Source organism: Malus domestica, chromosome 09, assembly GCF_042453785.1.
Source record: "Malus domestica chromosome 09, GDT2T_hap1".
Lineage (NCBI taxonomy): Eukaryota > Viridiplantae > Streptophyta > Magnoliopsida > Rosales > Rosaceae > Malus > Malus domestica.
Genome location: NC_091669.1, coordinates 3504251 through 3517021, shown reverse-complemented (window position 1 = coordinate 3517021; position 12771 = coordinate 3504251). Strand labels below are relative to the sequence as shown.

General features: G+C 36.2%; 1 protein-coding gene and 1 long non-coding RNA gene across 2 annotated transcripts; one reads left to right on the top strand and one right to left on the bottom strand.

Moving 5' to 3' along the window:
• Window positions 1-764: 764 nt before the first annotated feature.
• LOC114826725 (cystathionine gamma-synthase 1, chloroplastic-like) lies at window positions 765-2129 on the bottom strand. Its single transcript, XM_029107507.2, has 4 exons — window positions 2010-2129; window positions 1753-1848; window positions 1555-1673; window positions 765-1086 (listed from the first exon to the last, which is right to left on the bottom strand). The coding sequence occupies exons 1-4, from the start codon at window positions 2088-2090 to the stop codon at window positions 822-824; spliced, it is 561 nt and encodes a 186-aa protein (XP_028963340.1). The 5' UTR covers window positions 2091-2129; the 3' UTR covers window positions 765-821.
• Window positions 2130-10113: 7984 nt separating this feature from the next.
• LOC139187939 (uncharacterized) lies at window positions 10114-11820 on the top strand. The gene is made up of 2 exons (XR_011570974.1): window positions 10114-10195; window positions 11604-11820. It is a non-coding gene; the product is annotated as an uncharacterized lncRNA (long non-coding RNA).
• Window positions 11821-12771: the final 951 nt, after the last annotated feature.

The following is a 12771-nucleotide window of genomic DNA, read 5'->3' as shown; positions in this document are numbered from 1 at the left end:
TCCAATCTAAAAGATTCGTACATTGGGTATCCAATCCGTAAATTTCCTAGGGCATCATACTACTTACACAACAACATTATAAAATTTCATGACAATTCAACGGTCGACAAAAATGAAATCAGGCATCAAAATTAACATAAAAATACAAAGTTAGGTCACCTTACTACTCTTATTTTGGGGTTTGTTACTTTTGGATTCTCTTTGTAGATGAGTGAAAATAATAGTGGATATTAGGTGCAAATATGTCGCACAAAGAATTTGCCGTATTGTAAGTAAAAGCCAACAAGGAAATCAGTCGAGGGTTGAAAATTGTCAAAAATGACTGCTTCCACTAAAAAAGGTTCAATGCGTTATGCTACCTAGTTTTTCACTTAAATATCGTTTTTCATGGGAAATAAAGTTTTAGAAGTAGAAAATTGGCAACTTATCTTTATTGGACCCCGGAAGCTATGACTCATGGTCCCATTTGATTTTCTTCATGGTCCCATTTTATTTTCTTCTTCATTCTATATGCAATGATGGCGGCTAATCGTATGTGATTTTTGATCATTAATTTTATTATTGACACAATTGTTTAACTACTTGTGTGTAGCTCCCAGTTATTGATTTTGCTATTGACCAAGAAGAAGAAAAAGTCACTGAATATGCTAGTGGTACATCGTTCAAACGCGCGCGTGTGATTTTCAGTCATTGCTGCATATACCAACTCCAGTGCTTCAATGGTGTGACTCACTCGGCACATATGTATATGTCGACCCTAAATATAGAAAAATGTTATCAAATCCTAGACGTTATTTGTTCAAACTTTAACAGTTGACACCCTAAACAAATTGGGTAGCAAATGTGAAAAGGTAGTGGAGAGCAACAGTAAGAGCCACACAACTCACATATTGGTGATAAAAGTCAATTGAAGCACCAATGCAACAATGGACATGGGAAATAAAACAGAAACAGGCCACAGTCCATATGGTCTCCAGGGCCTGCAGTATATCTGCCTTGAGATCTTCAAAGTCTTCCACTCCGAAGCTGAAACGGACCAAGTTATCTTTCATCCCGTACTTGATTCTATCTGACTGGCTGAGATCCCTGTTTCAAGAGCATCAAAACACAGCAAACAGAAGAAATCATTGGCCTTTTACTGTATCTTCAGCCCGCCTAAAGTAATCAAGCGAAATCAATGTATAAACGACCAAGCAGTTGCATCAACGAAAAATCCATTACTGTAAACTTCAACTTGAACAATTTCCGCTAGTTTAATTGGTTAAGCTTCGCATAACATGCTTTAAATGTTGCTATCGAATACGACATGTAGACATCTATCCAGGGCACACCATGTTTCTTTTACCAGAAACATATTATTAACCAATTAATGCACTACCATGTCTAGGAATGCCAAAGCACCTGAACGTAGGCACCTTCATGCAGTATCTGGTGTGACTTGATACGGTGATATGTCAAGATCACAGGTCTACCCAATTTATCAGACTCAACCACATAGCATGACAACTTCAAATTTATGAAGCCACCATAAGATAAAAGAGTTAAGAGGGATACCAGTAAGACATTGTGGCTGGCTGATCCACAATGCTCTCACAGCCACCAAAGGATGGAGCAATATATGGGATTTTCAGTGCATCCACGAATTTAATGGTTCTCATAAAGTCTCCATCAATCTGCATAATCAAGGAACATTATTAACCAAATGAATATAATAACAGCATACCAGAAAGGGACAGCGTCGATAATGTTCACCTCAAAACTGACAACACCACCGAAACTAGTCATCTGCCTCTTGGCAAGCTGATGTTCAGGATGGCTAGGCAAACCAGGATAATAGGCGTGTGCCACCTGCCGATAAACATTTTCAGTAACATCTGTTTTCAAATACGAAGTGGTGAATCCCAGCATAAACTTTTGTACTATAATCTTTCCAACAATAATCGCACACTGGTAACCTATTTAGTTAGCCTCCCAGGGGTTAATGCTACTTAAGTTTACAAAATATATACCTTAGGATGTGCCTCTAAAATTTTGGCCATCCTCAATGCTGTTGAATTCTGTTGTTGCACACGAAGATGCAAGGTCTTCATGCCTCGAATGATCAGGTACGCAGCATTCTGTTGATGAACAAAAAACAAATATTATTATCATGTAAGCTTACAATTCATCTCAGTGTTCAATCATTAAAGCGATAAGTGGGGCATGGAATCATTTGTTTTAGGTCACCTTACTACTATTATTTGGGGGTTTGTTACTTTTGGATTCTCTTTGTAGATGAGTGAAAATAATAGTGGATATTAGGTGCAAATATGTCGCACAAAGAATTTGCCGTATTGTAAGTAAAAGCCAACAAGGAAATCAATCGAGGGTTGAAAATTGTCAAAAATGACTGCTTCCACTAAAAAAGATTCAATGCGTTCTGCTACCTAGTTTTTCACTTAAATATCGTTTTTCAAGAGAAATAAAGTTTTAGAAGTAGAAAATTGGCAACTTATCTTTATTGGACCCCGGAAGCTATGACTCATGGTCCCATTTGATTTTCTTCATGGTCCCATTTTATTTTCTTCTTCATTCTATATGCAATGATGGCGGCTAATCGTATGTGATTTTTGATCATTAATTTTATTATTGACACAATTGTTTAACTACTTGTGTGTAGCTCCCAGTTATTGATTTTGCTATTGACCAAGAAGAAGAAAAAGTCACTGAATATGCTAGTGGTACATCGTCCAAATGCGCTCGTGTAATTTTCAGTCATTGATGCATATACCAACTCCAGGGCATCAATGATGTGACTCACCTGGCACTTAGGTATCTGTTGACCCTAAATATAGAAAGATGTTATCAAATCCTAGACGTTATTTGTTCAAACTTTAACAATTGACACCGTAAACAAATTGGGTAGTAAATGGGAAAAGGTAGTGGAGCGCAACAGTAGGAGCCACTTCTATGTGTTTTGTAGGGCTTTTTAAAAACATTTTCACTAAAAGTGTTTTTAATCATTTTAAAAGGATTTTCACATGAGTTCGAATGCTAAATAAAAATCTCCTCATATCCGAAAAGAGGAACTTCAGACCAATGTGCACATGACAAGTAGAAACAATTGATGATCTCATTCAACTATGGATGGTTCATAACTTCATATATTCATTTCAAAACATTTCGAACAATTCTAAATTCTCATTCAACTTCAAATCATTCTAACACGAAAAAACAAAGCCAGCATAGTCATATTGGAATGATAAGGAATTGGAAAGAGCAGTTGAAAAAGAAAAGTAGACGAAGTATAGAGTCCAGATTGTGACAACCCGTTCCGGGATTTACGAAACAAAAAAAAGTATTTTTGTAATTTCACTAATTTTGGAATGTTTGTTTTGAAATGGGTTGCTTTCAAACCTTAATTGTGTGCCAAGGGGTGTTGGAATTTATTAGGTTTATTTAGGAAATTAATTAGAGATTTGATTTGATTTTGTAGTAGGGTATTTTTGGCATTTACGCATTAGGGTTTCTTTGGTTTATTGCTCTATAAATAGAGCTTGTAATTTAGTTTGAGAATCAAGTTAGCCACAATGTAGTCTCTTAGGGTTTTGTAGCCGTTTCGGCATTCGCGTTCTTTTAATAAAATTCATATTATTTGTTAGTCTTGTTCGTTGCGCACTCTGATATTCAACTTGGTATCAGAGCGGGTTCGATCCTTAGGGTTCAATCCGTTCTTGTTGGTATCAATTTGTTTTGTCGCATTTTGTTTTTGGTTTAGTTTTGGTCTCGTTTAGGCTTCGCTTCCGCTTTGCTCTGTGTCCCTTGTTCTTGGTCACTCTGTTTGGTCTCGTTTAGGCTTTCCCTTCTGCAGTTTGACTTTTCACTAGAGTTGTTCTGTCGGCTGCAATCCCTTTATTTTGCAAGACTTGTTTGCTGCATCATTTGGTTTTGCGATCTGGAGAAGACCCCAGGTCATAAGAAATGGAAAAAAGTATGGCTGGTTTGAGGCTTAGGCCCACACGGGCAAAGAAAAAATATGGTTTTGAATATGGTTTTTTGTTTGTTTGTTCGGAAGTTGGAATTTGCACTGGCATTGGAATCTTGTACTTACACTGGTGAAATTTCGTATTGAAATTGGCATCGGAAATTGGAATCGACATCGGCATCGGCATCGGCATCGGAATTTGGAGGCTTGCATCCACATCTGCTTGTTGGCAAACTCATGTCGTGTACCGCCATGAGTTTGACGGGGGGTGTTAGAATTTATTAGGTTTATTTAGGAAATTAATTAGAGATTTGATTTGATTTTGTAGTAGGGTATTTTTGGCATTTACGCATTAGGGTTTCTTTGGTTTATTGCTCTATAAATAGAGCTTGTAATTTAGTTTGAGAATCAAGTTAGCCACAATGTAGTCTCTTAGGGTTTTGTAGCCGTTTCGGCATTCGCGTTCTTTTAATAAAATTCATATTATTTGTTAGTCTTGTTCGTTGCGCACTCTGATATTCAACTAGGGGCCCACCTTCGGTTCTGTTTCCCCAGTTCCCCTCTTCTTTTTCTGCCACGTAGCAGCTCCCACACCCCATCACCTCACTCTCTCTCTCACTCGAGTCACTCTCTTATCTCTCACACTCTCGGATCCCTCTCACTCTCACATATCTCTCTACACCCATCTCTCCCCTCCCCGGCGATCCGCACTCACACACTTATACACAATCCCTTCCGACGAAGGACGACATCAACATCATCACTTGGACCTTCTCTCCCTCTCCCATGTCCTTGTGAAGCATTGGGACACCCACAGCGCACCCAGGTTTGGCAAGCCCTGGAGTCGAGCTCAAATCTCCGGCCAATTTCATCCATATCACGGCAATCAAAGGTAAGGAACCTTTCCCTTTCACCTCCACCTTCAATTTCACGGTTAAATCATACCTTATAGTGTTGGTTTGACGTTGACTAGAGCACGGAAGGCTCTGGCTTCCTTCCCATCGAGAAACCAATCCAGGCCTTTGGGCCTAGGACTTTTAGGCTGGGCTGTCAGGCCCAATGCCCGTTGAAACTAAACCCAAAAAACCTAAAAGGATCAGGCATTCGGGGCATGTAGAACTTGGGCCCTTGGCCCGTGGAACTCGAGCCCAATGCAACCCATTTATTTAATTTATTTTATTTTATATATTTTCTAAAACCCTTACCTTGGGTCGGGCTTTCAAGCCCATACCCTTTGACCCAAAAGAATAGACCCTAAGCCCTTAGGCCAATCCACTTAGGCCTCTGGCCTGATAACCTCAAGCCCAATACCCTTTAAACCTTAAAACCCATTGGACCCAAACCCTTTGGGCCCAACCTGGTTGACCCAAACCCTTTGACCTAGTTGACTTGACCAAGCCCGGACCCGTTGACACGGTCAACGTTGATCGTTGACTTTAACTTTAACTGGTCAACATTGACTTTTGTTGACTTTTTCGAGTTTCGTTTAGGACCCATCCTAGGCTAATTTCGACGTCCTGGATCTATTTTCTCAAATTCAATCGTTATGATAGAGTTCTATTAATTTGACCCTTTATGTGCTTAGGTGCATTTATTGTGGCGTTTCCGTCTTCGCTAGTTTGCATGGCTCTTCGGCGGTGAAGTATCTGTGAGTAAACCTCTTCAAAAATGCATGTTTTAATAGTAGAAATGCATACATGAAAGCATGGTTTTAATGATTACGTTTTATGAGATATTATGCTTACCGAGAATATTTTGAATTACCATATTTTATCGAACTGATGTTCTTTATAGTATATATGATGCATGACTATATACTACTTACGAACATATTTTTGCACACTTTTTTATAGTATATATGATGGATGACTATATGCTATAAAGATGTTTTTGAGATATATGCACCTATGTTTGGAAAGTGTATATTCAATGTTTTGTGCTCATCTAGTAGTCATTGCTCTACCTACGGGCGAAGATAGGAGTTGGCTTCGGGCCGGGAGAAATAATCTCTGGCTTCGGGTGCAGAGGCATGGTAGTGAGCCGGGAGATATAAAAATGTTTTTGAGATATATGTACATATGTTTGGAAAGTGTATATTCAATGAACCTAAATGTATGTACCGAAATATACGTACCAAAATGTATGTACGGTATTATATTGAATTAATGTACACATATATTTGTATCAATGGATATACCGAAAGAAATAAAACATCAAAATACTATTAAAATGAAATGAAAATGAAAATGAAATGTAATTAAATGTAAATTAATGCATCAAAAATAGGAAAAACAAAAGAAATAAAAACTAAAGAGAAATGCTATTAAAATAAAATAATATTATGATGAATGAAATGAAAATGAAAATGAATTAAATGTAATTAAGACATCAAAAATAGGAAAAACGAAAGGAATAAAACATCAAAATACTATTAATAAATGAGAAAATTAAATGTATCAGATAGTAAAATTAGATTTTAATTTTACACAATATTATAGTCTAAAACTCAACTTTTTTTTAAGGATTAAAATGAATTTTTCTATTTTAAAAATTAAAGAGAAATGCTAAGGAGATTCTTTTAAAAGTGAGACTCTTTATGAACTCTCAGTCATCTAATGTTTTTGGCACAATTTCCCTGCTAACATTATAAAATATTGTACCAAACATGTGAGGTGGCAGAGAATCTATAGAGAGTCTCATATAATCTCCTTAGCATTTCTCAAAATTAAAAACCAAATGATGCCTAAAATTCCTACTACATGCTCATTTAATATTTGAAACTAAATAAGCGAATGAAGTATTATAATGGTGGAGCTGACGTGCATTCGATTAATTGTTTAAAGAGTGTATTCACTCTTTTGTACTTAAGTTCAAATCTTTGTTTTTATAAATAAAATTAGTTTAGAATATCATTTTTTTGGTAGAAAAGATAATGTATTATAATGATGAATGCACTGTTACATTTGATAATGATAATGACGAAAAGAAAGCCATCCTACAAGAATGTGAAAGTAAATCAGTCTCTCACATCGGTAAAAAAAAAAAAAAAATTGCAAGAGGTTAAGTTGCTCCTCATTAGCAATAGCAATATAAACTAAATGTGACACTAGGTAGGTGTGACTCTTGCAGTGATGCTTCATTAAATGGAATATGGTCAATGAGCAAGGCCACTGAATTTGTCCGTTGCATGTCTGCCATCGTTATTTTATGTCCAAATGGATTCGTGCACTGCCTTTTCCGTCTAGTTATTAAAGACTTTAAAGGCATGGTTGTTTGGGCTCGTTAAGTTTAATTGGACTAGACTGACATACTAGTTCGTGTTTGGTTTGATCTGGGATTGTCTTTATTGGGATTAAGTCGAACTCGTTTCGACTAAAGGCATCGCTACCTCGTCTTAGCTAGGACCCCTGAAAAGATGGGATTGCTAATCCTGACTCTCTAATATTTGCATCATTTGCGATCTACAAGCATGCATCGCCAAATCTAGTCACCAAATCCTACCATCTCGCTGATCTCCATCATCCCGCCGAACCCGCCACCAAATCTTGTTGTCTCACTGATCTCCTTCATCCCGCCAACCCAACCTCTTCTTTGCTTCAAATTGATTTCTCTCCCTCTTATGAAACCCAACGAACCCACAGCCCAGATTTCCCATCTTTGCTTCACCAAGGAATACCTGGCTGGCTCTGCTTTGGATTTGTTCCGACACCAAGAATTGAAATTGTAATCTCAAGGAACTGAAATTTAGTTTCTTAGTAATTCCTTTATTTATCATTCTTTTCCATTCTTTCTTTTCTATAACCAACCGTCCTCATTGTACAATCATCTGATGAAGTATCATCTAACCGCCTTTCCACTTACCATTGGTTCTGAACAAACCCCAACAAACAATAGAAGCTCAATGAAAAAAAGGAAGGAGCTAAGTTATAAACTCCTTTTCTTAATGATCCAATCTTCTTGGAAAACAAAAGAAGTATGATAAGGATAAGTACAATTCGGTATTAAAAAATCGAATATTCCATCAAATTAACTTCTTTTATATAAATATATATATATATATATATATATTTACATATAAATTTAAAAAGTTTGTTCTTTCAATGAAAAACCCTTCTAAAAAAAAATTCATTACCTCGCTAATAAAAAAGTGATCCTTGTTTGATCTTTATTTTTTGAATATCCTTTTTCATTAGATCAGTAATGAGATGCATATATCAAAAATTCAATGCAAAATTTGAATGAAATAGACCATTTCAAAAATTTCAAAACAAATTCAAAGTTTCATACTTTGAAGAAGAGAAGACCAGAACAAAGTGAAAAGGGAGAAAAAGAGGAAGTGGGGAGGGTGACAGTGGGACGAAGAAAAAAGGAGTAAAAGAGGGAGAAGGGAGGAAGATGATGGGCGGAAGAAAAAAAAGAGGTTAAGAGAGGAAGAAGATTACAAAAGAATAAATAAATATATTAATATTAAAATATTAAAATATTAATAGATATTGATTAAATAATATAATAGTAAACTTTGTTATTATTCTGCTTTTTAATCCGACATTATACCAAACGCTTCACTAAATTAATTTAGCTTAGTCTAGTCTAAGCCAGTCCAGCTCCAGCTTAGTCTCTAAAACTAGTGCAGTCCGAAATAGTCTGGTACAACAAATGCACACTAATAGTAGATGCCAACAACTTTTGAATTCATTTTGTCCTACATGGAGACTTTGAATACCATTCATATGATTTTTATTTTTTTTTGGTACTTACAAGCACTGAGTGTCGACATTTTTTAAGTAAGAAATGCTAAGGAGATTTTCTTAAAATGTGACTTTGTTCCCTCACAGTTTATTCATGTGTCAATATTACAAAACATGTGCAGGACATGAGGTGGCAGAAAACCCATAAAGAGTCACATTTTTTTAGAGAGTTTCCTTAGTATTTCTCTTTTTAAGTTGCCTAACCACATCTAATGATCATGAATCACCAATTTTAAGACGTTGAATCGGTAAAATACAACGGTCATTGTACGATGACACTCAATGCATGTAGTACAAAGAAAACCACCCTTCTTAACCCTCAAATATCATGTTGTTTGAGCTAAGACTCTTAAATTGATGAACTACTGAAATAAGGGGCTTTTGGATCCAGGTCCAAAAACATTGAATGTTTTTAAGGATGAGTCTAGTTATCTAATTATATGTTTTTATTTCTTTTATACTCATTTTATATTTTCTAAAAATATTAAAAATCAATTAAAATCTTTTAATATTTTCCGGTGACCGAAGATAAGGACTGAGAAAACTCAAAGAGTGCATTGCACTCGCAACGTAGAAGTTATTTCCTCCTAAATCACGTGAACAAATGGATGTAAAGTCACGTAAAGAGAGATGCAAGAAAAAAAACTCGAGAGAGAGAGAGGGGGCACAACCGCGACATGAATTTATTTTCCCAAGTCAAAATGGGCCACATTCCGAATTTAAATTGAAGCCCATTTCCTAGCCCAAACTTATAAGTTACCGACTTAATAAAAGGCCCAACCCTTACTGAATTTGCATGAACTGTAAAATCCAGAAACCGTTAACTGTTATCCCTATGATGAAATTAAATACTGACCATACGATTACGCGATTTCTCCCTCCAACCGTTGGATACAGCGGCTTCCCCTGCCAATGCCCTAATTTTAGAAAGGCATATTTGTCGATTTGCTTCCTGAACTTGTATGGAGCTGCCAATTTTCTTCTTGAATTTTAATTTTAGCCGATTACCCTCTTGAAAATTTATAATTAGCCAATTTCCCCTTAAACTTTAATTTTAGCAAATTGCCCCTGAACTTTTATAAATAACCAATTCTCCTTGACGTTGTTCATCCAATTTGGAAACAACACATGACAACTGTTGAGGGCAAAAAGGATGACAAATTGGATGGATGAAAATCTGAATGAAAGTTTTGAAATCCAACACTGGGGGGGGGGGGGGGGATTGGCTATTTATAGAAGTTAGGGGGTAATCGGCTAAAATTAAAGTTCAATAAGAAAATGGTTAATTAAAAAAAGTTCAAATCGGTAATCAGCTAAAATTAAATTTTAGAGAGCAAATTGGCAACCGCATAAAAGTTCAATGGGCAAGGCAAGAAATACCATTTTCCCCTGTATATATAACCCAACGGTTCTCTCAGTCCATTGCCCTCTTGGCGGCTCAAATTAGGGTTTTGGACTACTTCCCCAAATTCAGATTCCAAAGGTATCGTTTTATCAGTCTATAAATTTACAATCTTTGTTGAATTTGCAGAATAATTGTTTGATTTCGATATATTTGTGCCCCCAAAATTTTAATTTAAAGCAAACATTCCAATTTTTTTGCATTTCTAACCCTATTCAAGATTTGTTTAAATGTTATTCAAATGAATACAGCTGTAGTTTTGAAGAGACATAAAGAAAAATATGGAGTACGTTAATGAAAGACTTGGTGTAAAACCTAGCATGGTAACGGTTTATGATTCATATAGCCGACTGTATTTAGTGGATAAGACTTGGTTGTTGTTGAATGTTTCTCCAATCCAATTTAACTCAATGGTAAATTGGTATAGGTTTGATTGTTGCACTATTAAATAGGCTCCACGACCATATGGAATTATTGGGTACCTAATTTCAATGTGCAAAATCGATGTTGGGAGCCGCTTTGCAGCTTAAATTTCGAGTGTTCTGCTGCCAGTAAAAACCCACACATTGTTCAGTCATTATTGTCTGTGAAGGGATATTCTATCCATTTACTGCACTAGAACAGAAAATCACACGCTCGAAGCTCAGTTCTGGAGCAATGTTCTTGACGTAGTTGCCACACTAGCAATCTAAGTAAGCGGTTTGTAGTTCGTCTGTCTTGTGAACTAGCATTAGGTTTGACATTGCACCAGAGCAAGGCTCTGTGATCATCAAATTGTTAGTTGCCTAGTCTCAATGTGCAAAAATAGACGTTGGAATTCACTTTGCAGCTTAAGCTTGTAATGCTTCTGCTGCCATAAATGCCCACACATGGTTAATTTTTATTTATGAAGTTCGTTAAATAATCATTAGAACACAGAATGGTCATATTTTGATGTGGTTGCCACTCGCAATGTGCCTGAGTACTGAGTGGTTGGTACTCTGCTGTAATTCCTCAAGGACCTCAACCATGCTAACTTGCGTTATGTTTGATTGTTGCTCTACTACCTAGGCTCCATGAACGTCAAATTATCTGTTGCCTTATTTGAATGAGCAAAGATAAATATTTGGGATCCGCTTTGCTGCTTTAACTTTTAATGTTTCTGCTGCCAGTAATGCCCTCACATGCTTAAGAAATATTTGTGCTTAGTTAATTAGCCTCTTCACTTGAAGTGGAAAATTACTGGATACACACGAGAATAGCTTAAAAATGAAGGAAAAAAGGAAGATCATAGTCCCCGCAATTTTTCTTTGTTGTTTATACGTGGAACTTGTATTGTGACCGAAAACAATGAATCCTTTTGCCGGAAAGTTAATATAAGTTACTCAACAAAACTGAGTTTTCAACTTTTACTTGTAGTTTGTCCCAAGAAGCTTTTGTTTATAAGGTAAACAGTGCATGCATCCGACGTGTTTTTTGGGTATTGATTAATATTGGTTTGTCAACCCAGGTTTCTTCGAAGATTGTAAAACGCTGAATTCAGGAATCTGAACACCTCGTTCTCGTTGTGAGGAAACCAAATTGTTGATAAGAAGGGTGCTTGAGATGTGGATAGCTGCACCGTCAATTATTACCCTGTGTATTTAGAACTAAGCTATTACTTTCAGCTTAAGGTGTTCGACTCAAATGTTAGTGATGAATAAGAAATGGAATTGCTTTATCTTAAACTTGTCAATATCTTCTCTCCCACTCTAGCTTTGTATGTTCTCTCTTCTTTGTTAGTAATAATTTTGCAAGGAATGCAATACTGGCGGTGGCTGGGAAGTTTGTTTCAAAGGGTCTGGGAAAAGTTTGGGCTCTTGGGCAACCCTTTGGGCTAGTATCCTAAACCCCTGTATTGTTTCATCACTTCATTACTTCATCGCCGCATTCCTGCAACTTTTTGCCTCCCATCTTACCCATGAGTCTCGACAGAAGAAGAGTATTTAGAAAATGGTCCATATCCTTTGGACTAGTATACATAGTATCACCTTCATCCTCACGTTCTACTTCTTGGCTCTCATTCTCATATCCTACAATGTTGTACCATGATCACAACTATCATTTTCTAGGTCGCCTTGTAAATTCGGATGCTAAAAATAAACCAAGTTTAAAGATTGTCAAAAATAAACCAAAATATGAAATTTTTTAGTCATCTAACGTGTATCCAATAAATAGATCAATTGTGGATTTTATTTAGACGCTGAAATTTGACAACATTAATTGAACAGTTAAATGATTTGTAATTTGATTGATTTTAAGTAGAGTCGTTTTTTAAGGATAACCTAGAAAGTACATTGTTCAAATCATTAGAAAATATTACAAGATGAGAAAAAGAGCCGCGAAGGTCTGACTGAGAAGTTGAATAAAATCTCCAAACAATGTATGTGACACTGACATTAAGTAGTGAGTTGAATAAGCCTTTGAAGTTTGACATATGTCACCTTCTTGATTAGGAACTCAGTTAAAGATGCTGTGACTTTTCCTGGAGAAGTGATTTGCTGCATTTACAAGATGTATTCTAGTATGTATGCATGAGGGGAGGATGATCTCAATGCTCTTATGAGTAGAATAATAATTGGTTTCACTCCCTTCTTGTAACATATTTATTTTCAACTGCAACCCACTTTATATTCAAC

Bases quoted from the DNA above. Each gene is read 5' to 3' on its own strand.
- LOC114826725 (XM_029107507.2), bottom strand. From the start codon at position 2,090: ATGAAGACCTTGCATCTTCGTGTGCAACAACAGAATTCAACAGCATTG. The intron at 1,849-2,009 runs GTATATATTTTG...GTTTATCGGCAG, and splicing joins TTTTAGAGGCACATCCTAAG to GTGGCACACGCCTATTATCC. The intron at 1,674-1,752 runs GTGAACATTATC...TTGATTATGCAG, and splicing joins GTGGTGTTGTCAGTTTTGAG to ATTGATGGAGACTTTATGAG.